Source organism: Marmota monax, unplaced genomic scaffold (genome assembly GCF_021218885.2).
Source record: "Marmota monax isolate L192 unplaced genomic scaffold, Marmota_monax_Labrador192_F-V1.1 WCK01_AAM20220418_F8-fsc00068, whole genome shotgun sequence".
Taxonomy (NCBI): domain Eukaryota; kingdom Metazoa; phylum Chordata; class Mammalia; order Rodentia; family Sciuridae; genus Marmota; species Marmota monax.
Genome location: NW_026692352.1, coordinates 6,276,464 through 6,300,583, shown reverse-complemented (window position 1 = coordinate 6,300,583; position 24,120 = coordinate 6,276,464). Strand labels below are relative to the sequence as shown.

The 24,120-nt window shown below is 35.2% G+C and overlaps 1 protein-coding gene across 3 annotated transcripts in view; it reads right to left on the bottom strand.

The window, feature by feature from the left end:
- The window catches only part of Uvrag (UV radiation resistance associated), a 330,605-nt gene that overhangs the window by 51,260 nt on the left and 255,225 nt on the right, over window positions 1-24,120 (bottom strand). For all 3 annotated transcript variants that reach the window (XM_046442008.2, XM_046442007.2, XM_046442005.2), the window contains exon 13: window positions 17,879-17,957. In XM_046442008.2, coding sequence (XP_046297964.1) covers window positions 17,879-17,957 — 79 coding nt within the window. The remainder of the gene's footprint in view (window positions 1-17,878; window positions 17,958-24,120) is intronic.

Genomic DNA, 24,120 nt, shown 5'->3' with positions numbered 1-24,120 from the left:
TATTTTCTAAAATGGTCAACTTGCCCTCCCATTACCTCTATTTTAAGAGTAACCAATTTATTGTGATTTTTATCATGTATGTACTAAAATGCTAAAAGGAGAAGGAGAACTCTTGATTTACTTCAACCTCTTTATAATAGAGGGATCCAGGGTGTAGAAAGATTGAGACTGGCCCAATGTCACAGTGAGAAAGAGGCAGATTGGGTAGAAGAACCAAAGAGAGTCAACTCTGAAGCTAGAATACAACCTGGAGCTCTTTCCAAGACCTTAAGCTACCTTGCAAGACAGTCTGGCAATGAGATACAATTATTATCTATGAATGTGGACACAATGGGGACAAAGATAGAAACTTTAGAAAAACTTGACAACATTATGTTGTACAATGGAATTTTTGAGCCCAATTATGTAAGAAAGGAAATTGAGGCCTGAAGAGAAATTGCTTATGCAGTGCCACCATCACCAAGTGTCAACAATGACCAGCAATTGAACCCAGGTCTACCTGTACTTGTGTTCCTAGCCACATATTCTGCCCTGAAATCCAGGAAATAGTACTGTACTTTAGACTTCATGAAAAAATAATACTGATTTTGTTGATTTTATTATGAAGTAATGAATCCCAAAGAGGAAATACATACTTTAAAAATGTAGCTATTTGACCTTGTTTAAGTGGGAATCTCTGCATCTTCTGGTGTATCCTGTAATCTGATGCCATACACTAATGAATAGATTGAGAGAGAAACCTGGTTTCCAGTCCTAGATTCATAACTGGGTATCTGTACCATTTGGGGAATGTAAAAAATTATGAGTAAGGGGTGGGTATATAGTCAGTGATGAAGGGCTTGCCTATGTATGGGGCTCTGGGTTTGATCCCCAGCACCCCACCCCCCAAAGACTAGATCTCAGTTTTTATTGAAAAAATAATAGTAATTTTACACAACCATTCTCTCTCTCTCTCTCTCCACCTCTCCCTCCCTCCCTCCCTCCCTCCCTCTCTCTCTCTCTCTCTCTCCACCTCTCCCTCTCCCTCTCTCCTATAAAAGCAACACATGATCAGGAACATCAGAAATAAAAAGATAAATAAAAGAATTATCCAAACAAACATACTATAATTTTGGCATATATCAGGGTAGTATTTCCCCTCTATGTACAGGGTAGTTTGGTGCCTTTAAAATTTTTTTTTAAAAGCAACTTTTAAATAGTATTTTTTTAAAAAATTTTTAATTGTGGATGGACACAATAACTTATTTATATGGTGCTGAGGATAGAACTCCGTGCCCCACACATGTGAGGCACGTGTTCTTCCACTAAGCCACAACTCCAGTCCCTTAAAACGACTTTAATCAGACTGTTAATTCAATGCCACACTCTTCTTTCTCCAATATTATCAAAAGTATTTTTTGTGCTACTTATTATTCGTAAAAATTTGATCACTGTGGATGCTCCTCAGTTTACTTAATCTGTCTCTAGATAGCTATTTTCAGTTATAATAAACATCTTGAACTGTTTTCAGGAAGTTGTAAGTTTTCAGGAAGAGAAATTACTAAATCAAAGGCAAATGTTCATATAAATCTATTTCAGAGAAGAAACTGAAGACTGTATGAACTTTTTGTGTAAGTACTTTGAAAACTATGAAGTATTGGATGAATGTAATAATAATAATGGTATTATCATTATTTCTAAAAATCCATATTGTATTGGACTTACAAAAATGTTAGGTACCTGGTATAAATCTCGGAATATTTTCTATAAACAAAATCACTCATATAGCATCCTGTTTGCAAATCGTATCTTGGAGAATCCTAAAATTCTTCAGATCATGTTGTAGTGAATCAAAAAACTTGATGCTTCAACATCTTTAGCAATTAGGGAAATACAAATCAAAAGTACACTAAGATTTCACTTCACTCCAGTTTGGAATGGTAACCATAAAGAACTCACACAATAATAAATAATGGAGAGAATATGGGGGAAAAGGGACACTTTTACACTGGGATTATAAATTAGTACAACCACTATGGATACCAGTATGGAGGTTCCTCAAAAGACTGGGAATGGAATAATCATATGACCCAGCTATACCACTCACTGCTATTTATCATAAAGATTCAAAGGTAGCATACTATAGTGATACAGGGAAACCTATGTTTAAAGCAGCAGAATTCACAATAGCCAAATTATGGAATCAGCCTAGGTGTCCATCAATGAATCAATGGATAAAGAGAATGAGTTACATCTACACAATGGAGTTTTATTCATTCATAAAGAAGTATGGAATTATGTCATTTGCAGGAAAATGCATGGAACTTGAGAGTATTATGTTAAGCAAAATTTAAAAAATTCAAAAAATCAAGGGTTGTATGTTTTCTCTCACGTGTAAGCTAGAGAGAAAAAAGAAGGGTGTGTGTGTGTGTGTATGTGTGTGTGTGTGTGTTTATGTGAGTTCTCATGAAAACAGAAGGAAAACTAGTAAATATAGGAAGGAGACTGGGTACTAGGGAATAAAATTGGCCAAATTATTGTTATATTGTGTGCATACACAAATACTTAACAAATTCCATTATTATGGATTATATCTTTCCATTAAACCATTTCATGTACTTTTTTTAAATCTATGGATGACAAAATTTCATTCCTTTCATTGTCTACCTAAGTTATTTAAATACAAAGTGCTAGAATGAGTTTACCATGTAAAAGATATACATACACACATCTTTTAAACCAACAATTTATATAAGTATCTCTATAGAACTATGATTTGGGTCTATTCAGAGATAACTGTGGGCCTGTTAGAGAAGATAAAGGTTTTTTTTCTCTCTCCTTTTGAAAAAGATAAAAAACTAAAATATAATGTGATCGGAGTTCCAAAATCTAGAACTTCAGATCTACTGTGCAACCTTTCTCTAAAAACTACAGACTCTGGGTTTTGAATCAGAAGACCTAAGTTTAAGTTCTGTCTCTACCATTGGACAGATCTGTGTGACCTTGGGGTAGTGCACTTAATTTCCCAGAGGTAGATTCTCTGTCAGCAAAAGAGGATGACAGTAATTCTACATCTCACAGGGCTGTGGGAGCCTCTAAGAAAAGTGTCCTGTACAATAGTTAGTTATAATTATACTGGTATTATTATCTGTATTACTATTATAATGAGCAATGGAGAAGAGATAAAAGCTTGAGCTGCAAAGACCTATCTACCCTGCTTCAGCCATATGAATCAAAACCTGACTTAGTTTCTGTTCTCAAAGGGATGAGTAGAACAAAGAGACGTGTATTTTTTATTTTAGTATCTTGGAAACATAACATCAATTTTTTTTTTTTTTTTTTTTGGCGGGGAGGGCAGGTACCAGGGCTTGAACTCAGGTGCACTTGACCACTGAGCCACATCCCCAGCCCTATTTTGTATCTTATTGAGAGACAGGGTCTCAACTGAGTTGCTTAGTGCCTTGAGGATGCTGAGGCTGGCTTTAAACTCATGATCCTCCTGCCTCAGCCTCTCAAGCTGCAGGGATTACAGGCGTGTACCACTATACCTGGCCAAAATGTCAATTTAAAAAAATTTTTTTTATAGTTGTAGATCAACAGGATACCTTTATTTTATGTGTTCATTTATATGTGGTACTAAGGAGTGAACCCAGTGTCTCACCCATGCTAGGCAAGCACTCTGCCACTCAGCTCCAGCTCCAGCCCTCATAACATCAATTTTTAATTCAGTTCTAAAATGGCTTCACTTTATTATGAGCTAAAAATAGCTTCATTTACTGATAGCAAACAGAAAATATACAGCTAATTGTTTTAGAGGAGCCCCAGGAATGCTATATTCCACTTGATTAAAAATATAATATGCCCGAAAATGGTACCATGGCTTAGCGTAGGAATGTAGATAGAGGCAGAGAGAAGGGGACTTTAATCACTTACGAACAGAGTCTGGGTTATGTTTTCAAGAGGTTCATGGGAGAGACGATGACTGATTCATGTGTGTGCTACCTGCAAGACTCCCTCATGCTACCTCTGCCAGGAGATTCACCTACCCCTCTCCTTTCTTTAGAAGAAAGTGTAGACTTTCTTCTAAAAGCTGTCTTCAGTCTAGCCTTCTTCCTACAGACATAGACTTCTTTAATATGACAAGGGAACTGAGAATGCTTAAGAGGGCCAGGTGGGATGTGTGGCAAGGTGGTAAAATCAGAGAAGTCAAGGCTGGCATAAATCTATGACTTAGCAAATCTAACCCTCTTAGCTGGAAGGCATATACGTCATTTCCTTAGATCTTATGTTACCTGGGGAACTCTGCAGTCTACCAATAATTTTTAAAAAGGCCTTTTTAAAAAATTAAAAGTACATTTTTATTCACAAAAGAAATTAAATAGCAAATAGACATGAAATACATGAACTTAACATTCACTAATAAAAATAGCTATAAATATAAACATAGATATTGTCATATGAAAAAGGTTAATAACACAAAATACTGGCAAGAGGACAAAAAACCGGTATGTCAAACTCTAATTATATATTCTTTGACCCATTAATTAGGTATTTATTCTAAGGAAATAAGTGAACACACATGCAAATATCTAAGTGAGTAGGATGCTTATTCACTGCAATGTGTTCACAATGGGGAAACACTGGAAATGATCTACATGTGTATCAACAAGGAAACTGTTAGATAAATTATAGTACTTCCATAGAATAGAATGAAATACAAGCAAAATTTTATATAGCTATATTTATCAACAGGAAACTCTTCACAATAGAGTTAAATGAAAAAAAGCAGGAAGCACAATAGAATGCATAGTATCACACCATTTATGAAAAATGTTATCTACTTAACCTATGCATATTTGCACAGATATTTAGAAAGACTTTCACTAAACTATTAACAATGGTTACTTCCAAATAGTGGCATCTTACATGATTTTTATTTTTTCCTAATGATTTTCCATGTTTAAAATAAATTATACTGAGATTGAATCATTCACTTAATAAAATATAATTTTTATTTTCAAAAATGGCATGAAAAAATATTACCTCGACACTAAAGGTTCAACAATAATGCATATGGTATCTGGATACCTTTTCTTCTGTATACAAAAGTAATCTGATGGATGTAGCTACTCCCCTTTATGTATTCACTCTCAAATTTTGCCTGTAATCTCTGTTCACATATTTTCAATTTGTGAAATATGGGATTTCTTAATCACAATGAAAATGTGAAGTTAAGTAATTTATCCAAAACCACATAGCTAGAATGAAGCAAGTGGGATCTGAACCCATGTGGCCTAGATCCAGAGTACCTGCTCTTAATCACTTGCCATGTTGCCTTTATTTTGGACTCTCGCTTGCTAAATTAACATTCATTAAATTACTGATTTTATTGTCACTGAACCAAGTCTGAAAATTGTAAATGTTCTTCTCTAAAAACACCAAAATTTACACACAACAAATTTTGAGTTTATTTTTCCAAATGTTTTTTTATCTAAGCTATAATGATTACTTTGATGCCAATTAAACCAGACTAAATTCATTTTTAAAATATTTTTTTTTAGTTGTAGGTGGACACAATACCTTTATTTTTTATTTTTTTATGTGGTGCTGAGGATAGAGCCCAGTGCCTTCTACATGCAAGGTGAGCACTCTACCACAGAGCTACAACCTCAGCCCCCAAATTCATTTTTCATATAGCTCATAATTCATTTCATAGAGCTTAATCATAAAAATGATAGCTAGAATTTATATCGCACCTCTCTGAACTAAGCACTGGATATTTCATTTCAGGTGACATGCATCTTTAAATATTTTCTTCCCAGCAAAAGATGTCACTCACGGTGGTGCTTTGGAAAAGGCCAATCTAGTCTCATTACTGAACAAGCAAAAGGCTAAAGTGAATCTCTTAAAACAACTAGATAAAGGAAGAGATACAGGTTACCAAAGATGCTAAGCCAAGTATGGTGCTAAATTTACACTTAGCTTTTAAATAGCCACAGAATAAAGGAAACCTGTTATATAATGTGTTTCCTTGCTGTCTGATAACAGGAAAACAGCAAGTGTGTTCCCCTGAACTTAGAGTCAGATGATTAGGGTCTTAATTTCTTTGGTCGTCTAACTGCTGTGTAACTGTGTGTAAAAAATTCACCCTTTAGAGGCTTGGTTTATCTAAATGCAATATTTCTTACACTTTTAGGACTTTTAAAAAAATTAAAGAGATAATGTACCCTAATATAAGCTATTTAAATATGTTACAATTGTTCTAATTTTTATTTGTAAAAATGTTCTTGGGATTGGATTTCTAGTTTCAGTTTTTAAAGTAGAAAAAAATGTCCAAAGAGTTAAAAATACTTTTATTTTACCAATTTATCAGTTTCTATAGTTGAAGAGTACAGTGATTATAACCAATATAATATCAATGATGTTTAGTAAATTGGTTAATGACTGATGTCTTTTTAAAGAAAAATATTTATTTTTTAGTTGTAGTTGGACACAAAACCTTTATTTTACTTATTTTTATGTGATGCTGAGGATTGAACCCAGGGCCTCACACTTGCTAGGCGAGTGCTCTACCGCTGAGCTTTCAACCCCAGTCCAATGGCTGATATTTATGAAAAAAACAAAAAACAAAAAACAAATTATATATAAACACCTAACCAATGATTTCAACTACAAAAGATAGTATGTTATCCTTTTAAATACAGACTGGATACTTTAGAAAACTACCATATATATTCTTATCTCAAGTCTATTTAAAATTCAACACACACACATAAATGGAGAGAGAGAAGTGGATGGATGAATGGATGGATAGATAAAGTTAATTATCAACCTTTAAGGCAGAAAGTACAATCTTCTGGCTAATCTATTCACTACTTATTCTTTCAACAAATATTTGTTTATTTATTTTGTAGTACTGGGGTTTGCTAGGCAAACACTGTATAACTGAGCTACAGACCCAGCCCCCCAGGGTCTCACTAAGTTGATCAGGTTGGCCTCAAACTTGTAGTCCTTCTGCCTCAGCCTCCAGAGTAGGAGGATTAGAGGGGTACACCACCATGCCAGACCCAATGAACATTTCACACCTGAAACATGCCTGGGAGCTCATCTAGACCATACTTAGGTCCAGGAATAACACCGAAAAATCCGTCCTTCTGGGGCCAACAGTGGTCTGCCCAAACCATCTTTCCTGTCTTCACCATTAAGGTAATCCTCTGCTCTAACCAGGCTGCTCGAAACATACCCTTGGCAGTCTCTCCTCTGTGTGTTGGTTCCCTTCCTCTCTCACTAGCCAGATATTTTTCATTCTTGAATTTCCAGTTTGGATATCATATCCTATGAAGCATCCCTCTTCACATCAGTTTAATAGTATAACAACAACAAATGGCAACTATCATTCACTGAGTATCCTTTTTTGTGGACAAAACCTCATCTACAATATTATCTCAATTAGCTAAGAAAAAGAAAAAAAATTTGGAAGATCCAGAGGGTGCCTGTGAGTGGTGGGATTATGAACAAATTCAAAAACTCTACCTTCTTTTGTACTTTTTATAATTTCTATAGTTGGCATACATTATCTTTGAATTTAGATTCCTTTTTTCAGTACTGGGGATTGAAAAATCCAGGTCCTCATGCATGCTAGGCAAGTGCTCTACTACCAAGCTATGCCCTCAGTCTAGAAATTATTATTATTATTTTTGAATATCTTTACTTCTTTTTTTTTTTTATGTGGTGCTGAGGATCGAACCCAGGGCCTTGTACATGCTAAGCGAGCGTTCTACCACTGAGCCACAACCCCAGCCTTAGAAATTATTATTTTTTTAAAGATTTTTTTTTAAGATGGACACAATATCTTTATTTATTTATTTTTATGTGGTGTTGGGGATCGAACCCAGTGCCTCACATGTGCAAGGCAAGTGCTTTACCACTGAGCCACAACCCCAGCCCATTTATTACTTTTTTTTTTTAAAGGATACAGGATGCTACTAACATAAGGGTGGACATAACAGATTAATGGGATAGAATTCAGAGTTCAGAAATAAATTCTCACACTTTAATTTTGGCATGAGTGTCAAGATAATTCAATGGATAAAGAGTAGTAAGGAGTAGTCTTTTCAACAAGTGTTTCTGGTTCAACTGGGTATCTGCATGCAAAAGGAGAAACATCCCCTTTTTTACACCTATAGAGGTCAATCTGAACTGTCAATTTGATTGGATTAAGAGGTTTATGGGTGTGTCAGTGAGGGTGTGTCCAGGAATGATTGGCACATGGGATAGTCAACTGAAATGGAGACCCTCCCTGTGCATGGGCAGAGCTGTCCAATGACTTGGATGAAATAAAAGTTGGAAGAACAGGGAAGCAGCAATATAGGCAAGCTGGATTCTTCTTGAATGGGTTCTTGATTGCTGTGGCTATCATCTGAGGATATTGGACTCTCATATCTTCACTCTTCCAAAGTAGACTCTGCCAGTGATTCTCCAGAAGCCTTGGGTCTCGGATTAAGGTAGCACCGCTGATCCCTCTAGTTCTAGCTACTGGTTCTTCCAGCTCTCCAGCCTGCAGATGGCCACTGTGGACTATCCAGCTTCTGGTCCCCTAAGCCAACTAGTAAGTCCACTTTTTATAATTATACTTCTTGTTTATTCTGTTCCTCTAGAGAACCCTAATACAATACCATACATAAAAATCAATTCAAATCAACCACAGTCCTAAAAGTAGAGCTTAAAAACTACACAGAAAGCCTAAGAGTAATTATCTGTGACCTTGGCTAAATATTCTTAGATACAAAAGCACAAACAAGAAATGAAAAACAGATGAAATTGGACATCATCAAAACTATAAACCTTTGTGCTTCAATAAATATGATCAAGAAAATTGAAAAGGGATGGGTTATAGCTCAGTGGTAGAGTGCTTGCCTAGCATGCATGAGGCACTGGGTTCGATTCTCAGCACTGCATACAAACAAATAAAATAACAACTAAAAGAATTAAAAAAAATTGAAAAGATAACCTGAAGAATGGCAGAAAATAGTTCTAAATCATTTGTCTGAAAAGAGAACTTGTATCTAGAATGTACAGACACCTCTTTGGATTCAACAATAAAAACAATCCAATTTTAAAGTGGGTAAAAGGTCTGAGTAGATATTTCTCCATATAAGATAAGTAAATGTTTAGCTGAATACTTTAGAAAGTGTTAGGCATCTTAGCTATTGGAAAAAAATCAAATCTTTGAAATCACTTTCATTTAAATCTTCCATTTTATCATTCGTTGATTTCCTTTGAGTGATAAACTTACTTCACTCATTTTTGAAAAAATTTTTTGCCAAATAGAGGAATAAAGAAAGACTCTGAATGGGCATAGAGAGTCTTTTTAGGGCAATGAAAATGTCCTAAAATTGTGGTGGTAGATGCATTATTTGGTGATTATACTAAAAACCATTGAATTTGAACTCTGAATGGGTGAACTGTATGGTATATTAATTACATTGTAGTAAAGCTTTTTTTTCTTTAAATTTTTTCAAACTGTAGCACTTTTTATAAAGAACTTCCAATACATTAAATGGCAAATTTTGTAGGCAGCAGGGAGAGGGGGCATTTTGACTATAAAACATCCTTGGAATGTGTATTCTTGATTCCCATAAGAATTACAAAAATAAAAATGCATTTTCTCCCCATGTGTCATATACATTGGACTATATGTTGAAGAAATACATTTCAATTTAAGCTTGTGGGTGTAAATTGGCATCAATCCCTTCTGAATAGCAGTGTGCTAAATAGTGTGGGCCCTAAGAGTGGCTAGGTTTTAGAGAAAGACCATGTCCTTGGCAAAATAAGGGTTGTTTTGCCAAGAGAAGCTACTTTTACTTCCTATGAAGACTTAAAATAACTTACAAGATGGGGGTGGGGGAAGATAACAGAGCCAAAGTAAAGAGCTCACGAAATCCTCAGGTTTTACTCCTAATTCTACTTAACCCATAGTGTCAGGAGTTCAACTATAAAATGTAGACTTGTCTGTGCCCTACCTCGCAGGATTATAAGGTCCAAATTTAAAAGAAAAGGAAATAATGTTAGTAGTGCTAGTGCGATATAACTGAGTTTGGCTTTAGAAGATTTGGTCATGAATTTTCTTTGATAATAGCTGAGTTGACCTAGGGAAATTAGCATTGGAACAGCTCAATTTCTTACCTCTTCTTATTTGTTACAGACCTATTCAACATACTTCAGAGTCTGAAATGAGCTTCATGCATAAAAGTATACCAAAGCCTTAAATGTAAGTCATCATTGTCATTTGTAAAGTATACCTTTCAAAGTATTAGCCCTGTGCTTTTAAGAAAGGAGTGAAGAGGCCCAATTTAAGAAAAGCCAAAGGCAGTAGGGAACAATCCTCTGGGAGCTGCCAGCTCTGACTTGCACTGGCAAGCATTACTGGAATTCAGATTGGCAGGTCTCTTATATAATGTTCCTACATTTGGGGAACTGACACATGTGTCTTGGTTTATCAGACTATGAGCACTTGAGGGGGTTTATAGGAAATCTCAGGGTGGCTACATTCTCTAGGACAGCAGTTTTCAAACTTTTTTTTGTCTGAAAATCCCTTTATACTCTTAAAAATTATTGAGGAACCCAAAGAGCTTTTTGTTTAGGCAGGTCAAATATATATTAATATTTATCATGTTAGAATTAAAATTAAGAAACCTTAAATATTTATTAATCCATTTTCAAAAAACAATAGAAACCCACTACTTGTTAATACACATAATATTCTAATGAAGAACAAGCATATTTTCCAAAAAGAAATTTAGTGAGATAAATGACACTGTTTTATATTTTTGCAGTCTCTTTTGCAATGCCCAGGCTTAATAGAAAACAGCCGGAGTTTCATGTTTACTTCTGCATTCATTTTGTTACCATATGTTGTTTTGTAAGAAAATCCTGCTTATACAGATTATAGTTGGAAAAGAAAGGAAATTTTTTATAGTCTTTTCAGATAATTGTGGATATTCTTCTTTGATACTACTCCCAAACTCATCAAGTAATAGACAGTTTTTATTGGTTAGCAGCAAGGAGAGTCTAAAACCCTATAAAAAACTTTCCACATCTAATACATTAAAATTCATTGGTCTACAAAATACATTCTACTGTCATGTATAACTAAAAAGAATACAAAATAAAAAAAAATCATTGGTCTTTCTTGCAATTCAAAAGAATCTTCACCCATCCATGATTTCACAACATCATATACTGGTCATTTGGAAGACACTGGCTCACTGAATTTGTGTGTATGTGTGTATAATCTGATATATTCTATTATAAAATATTTAAGAATCATATGTGTTTATATCACTACTAATATTTCCAAAAACATTTTTAAGAACTGGAAAGCTATCAATCTCATGGTGGCAAATGCAAATGTTCTGAAATTCTAAGTTTCACTTAAATCTTCAATTTTATCATCAGTTGATTTCCTTTGAATGACAGGTTCACTTCATTCACTTTTGAGAAAATGTTCTGCCATATGCCTTAGATGGAATACCCAGAGTTTGGCCGTCATTCTCTGAAGCAAAGGTAATGATGACTCCATTAAAAGGCTGTTATTCAGTCAGTAACTCAGTGGCTCAAAGCAAAGCAAAAGTGCTTTCTGCATACTTGCTTTTCACCACAAAGAATATTAAAAAGCTGGGCATACCAGGGTCAATATTTAATATAATTAATAATTTTTACTGCTTCAATGTGGACCATCTTAAGTGAAAATGATTTTAAAAATATGAGTTGCAGTGTTACAGAAGATAAACACCACCAGTGGTGTTGAGTGCCTCTACTTTGATTTATTCTAAGGGGCCAGTAATTTTTGTCAGTATCATTTTGTATTATCATGCAAATATCAATACAATGTAACAGGCAAAAATGTCTTAGTAATATTATAAAAATAACCCTGTCCTCTGGGACCTCCAGAGAACCAGGGGCAATTATATTTTTACTCTAAAGAGAAAAGGCAACCTTTGTCACTTAGCTTATGCACATTGGCATGCTCATGTGGAATACTCTGAAAATCTACTGCAAGTTCAGCTTTAACCTCAAAAAACACTTAGCTTCACTGCACCTGCTTGTTTCACTTTATTCAAGTGGTGAACTAACTTAATGCATGTACATATGGCCAATTCATCCTCAAATTAAAAAGGCATTCACAGTATGGCATGAACTGTAATAAGAACTATACATTTAAGACAAACCCATCACAGTTCTTCACATTATAAGATAAATCTCCTAGTTATTTTCCTTATACAGAACATCCTTGTTTTTTCTTTCAGGGCTGAAGATTGAATCCTAGCACACTTGTATGTGCTAGTCAAGTACTCTGCCATTGAATTAAGTCCCCTAATACTGGGGGCAACTTCAATGCATCTGAAAAAGGCTGTTTGGAATAAGTGGCAACATTTTAAACTCTCACCAGCATAAATATGCCCTGATAGTTACCATCTTAAAAAGCAAAATAAACATCTCCACAAAACTGATTAAAAAAAAATACCCCCCCGCAAATCTCCCTTTATTCCACAGTCCTATCCAGTTATGAAGTCATAACTGGATATAGTCGATTACTCCTTTATTCCAGAAACAAAAAAGTTCTTGTCTTACTTTCCATATTATTACTCTTTGCTCATTTTCTCCCCAGCCAACTAGTCATTCCTTGGTCTTTGCTGGTTTGTCCTCCTTCTTTCAGCTTCTATGTGTGATTTCGTGAGGCTAAATTCCACTGTACGTATCCATCTGTATCTCTCTCTCTCTCTTCAGCTCTGCATTCTACCCCTGGTTAACCTTGTTTGATTCCATGGATTTAAATAAGATCTTAGGTTGATGACTCCCAAATTTCTAACTCTAGTACTGACCTACTCCAGATCCTTATATTCTGTTGTTCACTTAATGATTCTATTTATTTCTAAAAGTCAACTCAGTTTAACAATTCCAAATCAGATCTTCTGATGTCCTCTTCCCCAGTTCCATCTTCTGGAACTCATCTCAATAAACACAATCATCCAGTTGCTCATATATAAAACAGAAATCATTTTTTGATAATTCCTTTCTCTGTCATCTCCCATATTCAATCCATTTGCTCATCTCCCATGATATATTTCAAATCTGCTTATTTCTCTCCATCTCTACCTCTACCATCCTGGTCCACATCTCCACCAATCCTCCTCTCATCTTCTGAAATTGCCTCCTGACTAGTAACTTCAATTAAATTGTAGTTGCCTGCAATCCACTACAGCAACTAGAGTGATCTGAAGACACAAATCAAATCATTCCTCTCAGAAATTTTAAATCATTCATTCAATAGTTTCATTTGTATTTAGAATAAAATTAAAATTCTTTCCCTGATCTCTAAGGCTCTGGATGATATATGCTGCCTGCCTACCTCAGCCTCTCAATTACAATTAAGTCCATAAATCTGCTGTGTCTTGACAAGACCTTTTCTACTTCAAGGACTTTGCCCTTGCAGTTCCAGTGGCCTCAGGGAACTTTCTATTCCCTAGCTGTTCACATGGCTGGTTCCCTGTCATGTTCAACAGTCAATTCCTCAATAACGCTTATTTGACAACTTTATCTAAAGTAGGTCTGTCTTCAGACCTATATTCAATTAATTTCTACTGCAGGACTTATGGCAATCTAAAATAATTTTCATTATTTAGTGTTTTTCCAGTTAAATTATATGTTTAATAAGTCAGGGATAACAGCTTAATTGAGACATAATTCACATACCATACAATTCACCCATCGAACATATATAATTCAGTGGCTTTTGGTGTATTACAAAAATCATGGTAAAATAGATAATACAAAATTTATTATTTTAACCATTTATTATTGATTATCTAAACCATTTTAGTGGCATTAATCACATTCTCTATGTTATGCAAACATCATCACCATATATTTCTTAAACTTTTTCATCACCTCAAACTCTATAACCATTAAGCAATGGTTCTCCCACTTGCTCCTTCTCCCAGTACTCCAATCTACTTGTCTGTATGCTCTTGTCTTCTCTAGATATTTCATGTAAGTGGAATCATATAATACTTGTCTCTTTGCACCTAGCTTATCAGTGAGGCAGGCATCTGGGATCTTGTGTGTCTTACAACCTAATTAGGCATACACAGCTAGCTTATAGTACATGCTCAATAAACAAAAAACAATTTTAAAAATGTATTTTTATTATATATATTTAAGACACAGCACAATGTTTTGATGTACATATGTAAAGACATACACAATACAATTGTTACAACAAATTACATACTTGTCACTTTCCAGTTAACTTTTCTGGTATGGTGACAACACCTAAAATCTACTTTTACTAAATTGTAAAAATACAATATTATTGACTATAAGTCTCATGAAGTATATTAATGCCTCTGTTCTTAAGGAACTATCTGGGAATGTCATCTTCTTTGAACTACACATTTAGGATGGAAATATATACAACAATGATGCATGTAAAAGTAAGGGAATTTTTTTGCTGAGCCTGTTAGATTATAGTGACGGAGGTCAAATCCATATTTGTCTTCAAATTCATTTAACATTATCTGTTCTTTATTTCTACAGGGTGATGATAAGGATCATATAGAGCCATATGCATATTCCTTACTAACTATGAGGAAAAAGGATTATAATTTTTGTTATACTACTTTTTATGCTCTGGGAATTAAAAGCAAACTATTGTTCTATATGTAAATTCTAATACAATATGCTTAAAAGCTTACTGACAATTATGGTAGTACCTCATTTCTGAATCAATGCTAATTATGCCATGTCTGAGTTTTGACAGGATCATTTCTATATTATTACAATGTCAACCAATAAGGAAGGCTATTTCCAAATGAAGGGGCTGGCACTTGACACATTAGTGAATGGTGCTCAAAACAATGCATTTGCTTGACTCACTTTCAATATCTGATCCAGCACATATATACATACCTTTAGTCAGCAGTGACATGAAGAAGGCAAGCAGGCCTGATCAATGCTCCCTGCTCTTTAAACAACACTTGAGGATTTCTACTTGAAGGCCTGTCTTTCCAAGCCTGTGCTTTCAAAACATGGGCTGGACTGATCCCAAATACTGAAGTAACAAATATTACTAAATTCTGTCATTTCCTCTACCAAAAAGTGATTTTACTACTACTTCTGGTTGTGATGAAAGGCCCTATTGACTATTCAAATCCTCGACCAAGTTATGGATGCAGTATTAAATGACTTCACTCCTTTTTCTCTGGCACTTTAACACATGCCAATGCTTTCATCCACCTCCACTAAAGTGGCTTATAAATTACTGAGGTGGGGCCATTTTAATAGTATGATTTGTTCACATCTCTAGAGATGAGGTACAAATGAAACTGGCTGAGAAGACAAACTCCCCTTTGACAACACACATTAGTATACATAAATAGACCTTCAAAAGCTGGAAATATCTTATTGCTGTAACACTTGGTTAGGAGTCACAATAATTAATGGTTCTTTGATTTGTTACAAATCAAAATGTGAAAAAGTGGTGGTAGTAAGGTTAAAGACAAAAAAAAGAAGCCTTCCCCAAGGTCACAAATTTGAAAGATCACATGTTTGACAGAAGTTTCCATCCAAATATTTAAATTGGAAGTTTACTGTCCCCTCCTTTTAAAACTGCCACAGTGGTGGTAAAAAGATACTTGCTTCCCATGATGCAGAGTGGCTGATCTATTGATCTTAACACCCTCACATTCAAATCTCTCAATTTACAAAAAGAATGGAGAGGATTCAAAGTTTCTAGAAACAATCCAGTTTTTAAACAGATGTATAAAACTTGTTGAGCATATCTGTGGCTTTGGTCTAGTTAAGGAGAAAGTCAGAGACTACTTGGGAAGTTCTTCCAAGTGAGATCAAACAGTCACTAGAGCCATGAGTCTGGTATGCAGGGCTCACTTCCTGTTTCCCATTGCAAATAGACTCCATTTGGTCTTGCTCCCAAAGCAAGCTGGGCTATTCTCAGTTCCTCTCTATACCATTCTTTGCATTCCTACTAGGCCCTGAGAAGAAAGAAGGGTGTAGTTGCATGTGTATGTATGTCTGCATGTGTGCATGCATATGTGCGTGTATGAAGCTGGGATTTATGAGGAAATCCAGGCATTTTGGTAGGGGTTTCACCTGGAAGCTTCTGACAACCTTTCAACCTTAGGACAAGGACCTAAGGGCACAGAGCAAGAAATGGAAAACAGGGCAGAAAAAAACTTCTGAACTCAAACAGAACTTAGTTCTACTAAAGAACACCAATTTTGCTCCCAGACTCTGCACCCTGTTGCATCCAAGTGCTCTTTCCACCTACTGACTTCACTGGAGGTGCCGCCTAATTGACTTACTAATTTACTTCATCTTCCTTAGTGCCGTCTTCTTTAGCAGTTTGTCAAAGCACTGCCTTTTCCATGGTATGACACCACTGTGATCAGCACAACTAGACAGTCTTGACATTAAAGTCCTGCTCTTTGACTGAAATACTTATCTGCCAAAAATGGAGGAAAGGAAAGCATCTTGTGGGAAGAACAGCACATGAAAAGGTGAGTCATGGGCCAGAGACTGCACAAGATTGTGTGGCTGGAGGGAGGAACATGAGTGAGAGGGAAAGTAACAGTAAAAGCAGTGTGACTGAAGGGACACTGAGTATGGGGTTATGAAGCAAGTGATTTTAATTGGATTACAAACTAGAAATTTGATCCAATTTCAAGAGGACAGCAATCTTAATAAAAACCAGATTTAAAAAATGAACATTAAATTAAGGTTGGTTGAGGGAAGAAAGGCATCATATAGAGGTATAATTCTAGGTTTATCAGACATGAACAAGGAAATTGTTCAGTAAGATTCTAGATTTATATGGATAAAAGGTAACTTCAGCTCACAGAAGCAAAAGCATCACAAATTTTATTATTTCCACAAAACTGAAAGGTCTAAGGATATAGCTGATAATATCTCTAAATAACAGCTAGGCTGAGGGTATCCATCCATGTGATAGTCCAATTGGAAGGATGTCCTAATGAGAACAAAGCACTGACACTGGTCTTTCTTGACTACTAGAAAATTTATGGAACATCTACCTCTTCAAGTACAGCCAAGTGTACTAAAGAAATGCTACGTACTTCTTTCAGAAAAAATACAAACTCAGGCATCTGATAGTCTCACTATGGTATGTGGAAAGACATTATTCAAGTGAGTTACAAACTCATGTGCTGTTGAAAGAGCCACAGAAATCCAAGATGGATTGGAAGGAACATATGCTCGGTCTTTTCCTTTGGGTCCTGGATAATGAGTATGACATGGTATGACACAACAAGACCATTAAGGACTTGCCAAAGGCACTAAACTTTTACTCCATAAACAAGAAAGCAAAATGAGTCCCTAGAAGTGGTCTAAGAAAGCTATTACCAATCAAGCTGCAGACCAGGAAATTATAAAGTCCACACATTCAAGTACAAGTCCACCATCAAGTAAGATCATAGAAAAGGGCTTCTGAGTTTAGCAGGATTCCAACTGGTACCCATTGATTCTGTGTCTTCATTACAAAGGCACAGAATAGGTCTGGAGATGTGGCTCAAGCGTTAGCGCGCTCGCCTGGCATGCGTGCGGCACGGGTTCGATCCTCAGCACCACATACAAACAAAGATGTTGTGTCCGCCAAAAACTAAAAAATGAATATTAAAAAAGAAAATTCTCTCACAAAAAAAAAAAAAAACAAAAACAAAGGCACAGAATAAGACTGTGGCCAAAAAAGAAATTGGCATTACTAATGTAACTGGTTAATTAAAAAGGGTCAATCACAATACTTAGTTATAAAGAGAGTTAACAATCCAAAGCAGTCAGAAAGGAGAGAATAAGAATGGCTTACCTGTGCTATATTTTTGTTCAGAAGATAGACACCATAATCAAATTGTAACTTCTCTCCTCCTTTTGGATACAGTGGAAACCTAAGAAAAATAAAGAAATTGTAAAGATAAGAATTTTCCAAAACTAAGTAAATACAACCTCCTAGTTGTTGACAGAGGCTGAAGTTACTTAGATGTAGCATAAATATCTCAAGATTGTACTAAATCACTTAGGTACATTCACTGCCATCTACTAATATCTTCATAATAATAGTCAACTCAGAATAATGGCTTTCTTACAAAGGAAAAACTAAAAAGGTCACCTAACAAAGCACTAATGTATTAAGAAAGTGACCGTCTAACTCCAAGGAGTTGAAGCCACCAGCTTCTACCAAATGCCATAAGCTTGCCACCCTGAAGACTTAGATCCTAGAATTTCTTTCCTCTAATACCTTGAACCTGACATCTCAACTTTTACTAAATAGTAGAGGAAAATTAAGGGAAAAATCACACTTAAAAGCAAAAATTCATCACATTTACAGTGATGGCTACTAGGATACAACTTCTCCAGAGCAATGCACTCATGCCATAAAACTTTCAGAAATGACTTCACCTTAAAAAAAAATATATGTATGTATATATGTGTATATATATATATATATATATATATAAATATAAATATAAATATAAATAATAGATGGACACGATATCTTTATTTTATTTTTATGTGGTGCTGAAATTGAACCCAGTGCCTCACACGTGCTAAGCAAGCGCTCTAACACTGAGTCCCAGCCCCACTCCATGACTTCACCTTTTGACCTGCCTCACTGAAGTAACGGAGGGATGAAATCTGGATCTTCATAAAGATAAGAAGTTAGTTTAGGAAATAAGTTTTCCTCACTATTTCCCTTTCCTTACCCCTGCAAATGAAGAAGAAATGGTTGGTATACACCTATATTCATTTTTAAGATGTATATAGACACATTTTTTAAAGTTATTGTTACGCTATGACTATACATATTGGTGGGATTCACTGTGACATATTTGTACATGCACATAATATAATTTGATCAATTTCTTTCCCCAGTACCTCCCCTTTCTCCTTCCTCTATATTCTCCTTTTCAACTCTACTGGTCTCCCTTCTATCTTCATGAGGTCCTTTTAAAATTCCTCTCTAACTTCTCCATATTACAGAGAAAATATGACCCTTGACTTTCTGAGTCTGGTTTATTTCGATCAACAAAGTACTCTGTACTTCCATTCATTTTCATGCAAATGACAAAATTTAATTCTTTATACTGAATAAAATTCCATTTTGTGTGTGTGTGTGTGTGTGTGTGTGTGTGTATGGAAAGAACATATGCTTGGTCAGCCCTGACATTAAAGTCCTGTTTAATTGTATGTATACACCACAGTTTCTTTATCCATTCATCTGTTACATACATCTAGGCTGGTTTCATAATTTGGCTATTGTGAATTTTGTTGCTATAAACATGGGTTTGCATATATTGCTACAGTATTAATTCTCTTGGAAAAATACCAATGAATAGTACAGCTGGGTCACATGATGATTCCATTTGTGGCCTTATGAGGAACCTCCACTATGGTTTCCATAGTGATTATACTAATTTACAATCCTATCAACAGTGAATAAGTATTTTCCCAACATTCTCATCAGTATTCATTATTACTTGTGTCCTTTTAAAAAAAGGTTTTAATATGTTCTTTTTAGTTATATATGACAGTAGAATATATTTTGACGTATCAATTACTTGTATTCTTGATGATTGCTATACTAACTGGAGTGAGATGAAATCTCAGTGTACTTTTGATTTGCATTTCTCAGATTCCTAACAATACTGAACAGTTTTTCATGTTTTGTTGGCCACTTGTATTTCTTCTTTTGAGAAATGTGTATTTAATTATTATTCAGGTTACTTCTTTTAGTGTTGTTTTTGAGTTCTTTATATATCCTAGATATTAATTTTCTGTCAGAAGAGTAACTGGCAATGGTTTTTCTATAGACTCTCTTCACACTCTTTTCTTCTTTGCTGTGGTTGCACATACCTATATTCTAATCAATTTTTTTTCTAATTTTTAAGATCAAGCATTAAGTTTTATAAAATGAAACAGATTTCTCTATTAACAGGTCAATCGCAACTTACACAGTATCACAAAGAAAACATTTGTTCCCTTAGATTTGCAATATGATTACTCTCACAAATAAAATAATCTTATTGAAATGAATGGTAGATGACAATTAGCAGATATTCTTAATTTTAAATGTCTCAATTGCCTGAGGAAAGGAAACATTCTATAAAGCCTGGAGGGTAGGATTTTCAGGGAAAATAAAAGAGAATTTAAAAGCTTTATATTAAATCCTTAGGAGTTGACATTTTATAGTATCCAAAAGGTGTATCTGTTGTGCTATAAAATTATAAGAATTGGGCAATAATTAAAGGCATGAACTTCAGACACTCATTAATTGAAACAGTAGAAAATAAATTAAACATGTGGTTTGGCCCCAAACTGAGATGAATAAAAATGACAGAAAGCAAATTCAGGATAAGCAAAATGCAACACCAGGTTTTTGCAAGGTGTCTGGGAATCATTCAAACTCATATCGGGTAGCGTGGACAGAAACTACATGTTTGCAAAGACAGAACAACAGGGGAAGTTCAAGGTATCCAATGGAGTCCCAAAACTTCTCAGTGTTCTGTACTGAATAGTTGTTATTCTATAAGCCATCACAGGTAGCCTGTCAGAACAGTGCTCCAAACCCGAAGTTATCCTCATTTTCCATTATAAATCCAGAAGCTGTTTCACACATTAAAAGGGTAAATTGAGATCAGCACACACTGAAAACTGAACCTCTACATATACTAATAAATTTATTTTACATTTGACTTTATTATACTTCACTGGAACTTCTTTATAGAAAGAGCCTCAAGTTATAAGTGTAACATTAAAACAAATTTGAAGAGTGATTAGAGCCAAAGGTTCAAATAGGCTGCTAAGAGAAGACCAAATATTAGGATGGAGTTCACATTTTATGATGCTTTCAGATTCTTAATGGGTCCCTTTGAATTGAGCAACTTAATTGTAACTATCACATATTCATCTTTCTTTCCAAAAATACACGGATTCATAGATTAAGCAATATGGAAAAACAGAATTCATTTTAAAGGGTAAAACCCATCACTATCAGGACACAAGAAACAAATAAAAGAATTTTATTTCAACTCTAGAAAAAGAATTACATTAGCAAACTTGAGAAAGTTTAAATAAGAATGTGGTTATATAAGTACAACTAGAAAAATGTCCTTAACACAAAAACAGGACTCATAAAAGGAGAGTATTACATTAACTGGAGAATGACTATATAGTTCCTATTAATACATGCAATATAATTTATTAATATTATACCCAAATGGCCAATATTGTTACTTTTCAAATTAAATTAAATTTCCAAATTATTTAAAAGTTCACTGACTGGACATGGCAAAAATTATGAAGTAGAAAGCAATAAATAGATTATATGAGTGAAAGAAATCCATCTGAGACTTTCACTGTATCTGATGCCTGGTGGGGAGGAGGTTGCAGACCCCCAAACCTAATTATTGGAGCCCAGCTGGATCTATCCCTTTTAAAAAATATTTTATTTAGACACAGGGTCTCACTGAGTTGCTTAGGGCCTTGCAAAATTGCTGAGGTTGAACTCCCAATCCTCCTGCCTCAGCCTCCGGAGCTGCTGGGATTACAGAAGTGCACCACTGTGTCCAGCTACTATAATTATCTTATCATTATGGACTACCAAATTGGCCTAGGTCAGTTTACAACTCTTTCTTTTTCTAGTCAATCTAAGTTTCTAATTTTACACTTACTGTGTGATTATTTAGTTAATATACGCCAACCTTAGTATACTGTTGGCTCCAACAGGACAGAAACAGGTTTTACTTTGTTCCTCTTTTACCCCGCTGGTTCTGTCTAGCACTGTTACTAATAGATAATAATATTTTTTAATTAAAAAATAGATGACCCTGTCTCTAAATAAAATATAAAAAGGACTAAGGAAGTGACTCAGTGATTAAGCACACCTGGGTTCAATCCCTGGTGCCAAAAAAAAGAGAGAAAGATTATGTGTAAAAAAGATTTGGAGTGCTTTAGTATATAGCAATTCAATAGGAGTAAAGAGCTGTGACATGACAATCAAAAAAGCTAATGTGATCCCAGGCTTCATTAACAGAAGCAGAGTTTTGTAACAGTGTTACTATTACTTAAAAGAAACTGATCTGCCTTGGTTACCTACATGGTAATGGAAGAGACATGACCTCATTATTAGGTCTTCAAGGATAAATGTAGTATTCCTTCCATTTCCTGAGTCCTTTAGAGAAACACACCCAGGATGATTAGGGAAATGGGAGCCATATATTTTCTTTTGCCCAGACTAATTTTTTAATAACAACTTTTCTCTTTTACTTACTCAGGGCTACAGTGACAATTTTTACTCACCTTGTTTTTTTATATATGTAGTGATTTACCAAGTTGACAAGCCATTTTCCTTCTGAAACACTCTTGTCTCTTCATGCCCATTGCCTCTCTGGATAATTCTTTCATGTGGGAGGTTTCCTACACACTATAGGATGTTTAGCAGGGCTGGCATCCCTGTCTACTAAAAGCCACTAGTATCCTACTCCCAACTGTGATAACCAAAAATGTTTCCAGACATTGTCAGATGTTGCCTGAGAGGGAGGGGAAGGGTGATAAAATTGTCTTCAGTTGAAAACAACCGTCTAAACTCTTACTAATTTGATTATTATAACATCTTTCTAGCCAGCACCTTTAAGCTGGTTCACTATCCATTATCACTGTCAGATTGATTTGAGGCAGTCTAGTAGGTTTTTTAAAATTAAGTTATGAGGGCTGGGTTTGTAGCTCAGTGGTAGAGCACTTGCCTAGGATGTGTGAGGCACTGGCTTTGATTCTCAGTACCACATATAAATAAATAAAATAAAGGTTCATCAACAACTAGGAAAAAAAAATAAATCACAACAGAAAAGACCAAGTTTTTCTACTCTCAGATCCATCATTTACTTGTTACATGAACTTGGATAAATCATAACTAACACTCAGTTCTCAAGCTGTAAAGTAGGACATCATCTTTCCCGCTTCCTTCACAAGTATCTTGTGAGGATAGAACAACATAAAAGACTGAGAAAGTGCATTGATACTGCAGAGCATGATAAAAACATGAATTATTTTCTCTCCAATGAGACTTCTTATCATGTCAACTTTTCAGCCCTGCTTTCTAATCAGTTATTGTTTTAAATTACAAATCCTCTGCCAAGCTTTCAAGGCCTAAGTGATCTGATCTGTCTACCCAATTTGTCTGCCATCTTTAGCCCTAGTGTTTTCTTCAGTTTCATGATCAGACCAAGCTCATTTTTCTTTCTCTGCCTTTGCTGACTTCCTGGAGATGCCCATCTTTCTTTCTTTCTTTCCCTTCTAAGTACTATACCAGCCTTTATAAGATCTAGCTCAAGTCTACATATTCCTTTTAAAAATTCCTTGACCACTCTAGGCTTCACTGATTCTCCATTGACCTTCATGTTTCCTAATGCCTAGTGACTGGCTGCTAGTCATTTTCTTATTTGTTCGTTCGGTACAATTTTTTTATTTTGGCTGCTTCACACTTTATGAGTGCTGTGTCACACTTAAAAAAGTAACCAAAGGGGCTGGGGATGTGGCTCAAGCGGTAGCGCGCTCTCCTGGCATGTGTATGGTCCGGGTTTGATCCTCAGCACCACATACAAACAAAGATGTGTGTCTGCCGAAAACTGAAAAAAAAAATATTAAAAAAAAATTCTCTCTCTCTCTCTTTAAAAAAAAAGTAACCAAAATAAAACTGGAGTATCAGTCAAAGAACATAAAACTCACTTTGAAAGACATTTTTCAATGTTTCCCAAAAAAGTCCCCCTGAAACAACTACAGTAAATTATGAGTCAACTCTGGTATGTTTGGAGATTCAGAAATTAGGATAGATTGTTATATTAATACCTACTGGATTCCTACACTTAGGAAATTTAGAAGACCACTTCTGTACCTGGTGAGATGATCTATTAATTTGAAGCAACCAGATCTTAGCTGGCTTTGCTAAATCTTAAAGCTGCATGGACTCCATAAAGAAGCAATTAAAGAAATAGACAAACAAACCTCACTCAATCCTCCAGCGGGGAAGCGGGGGGGGGGGGGGGGGGGGGGGGG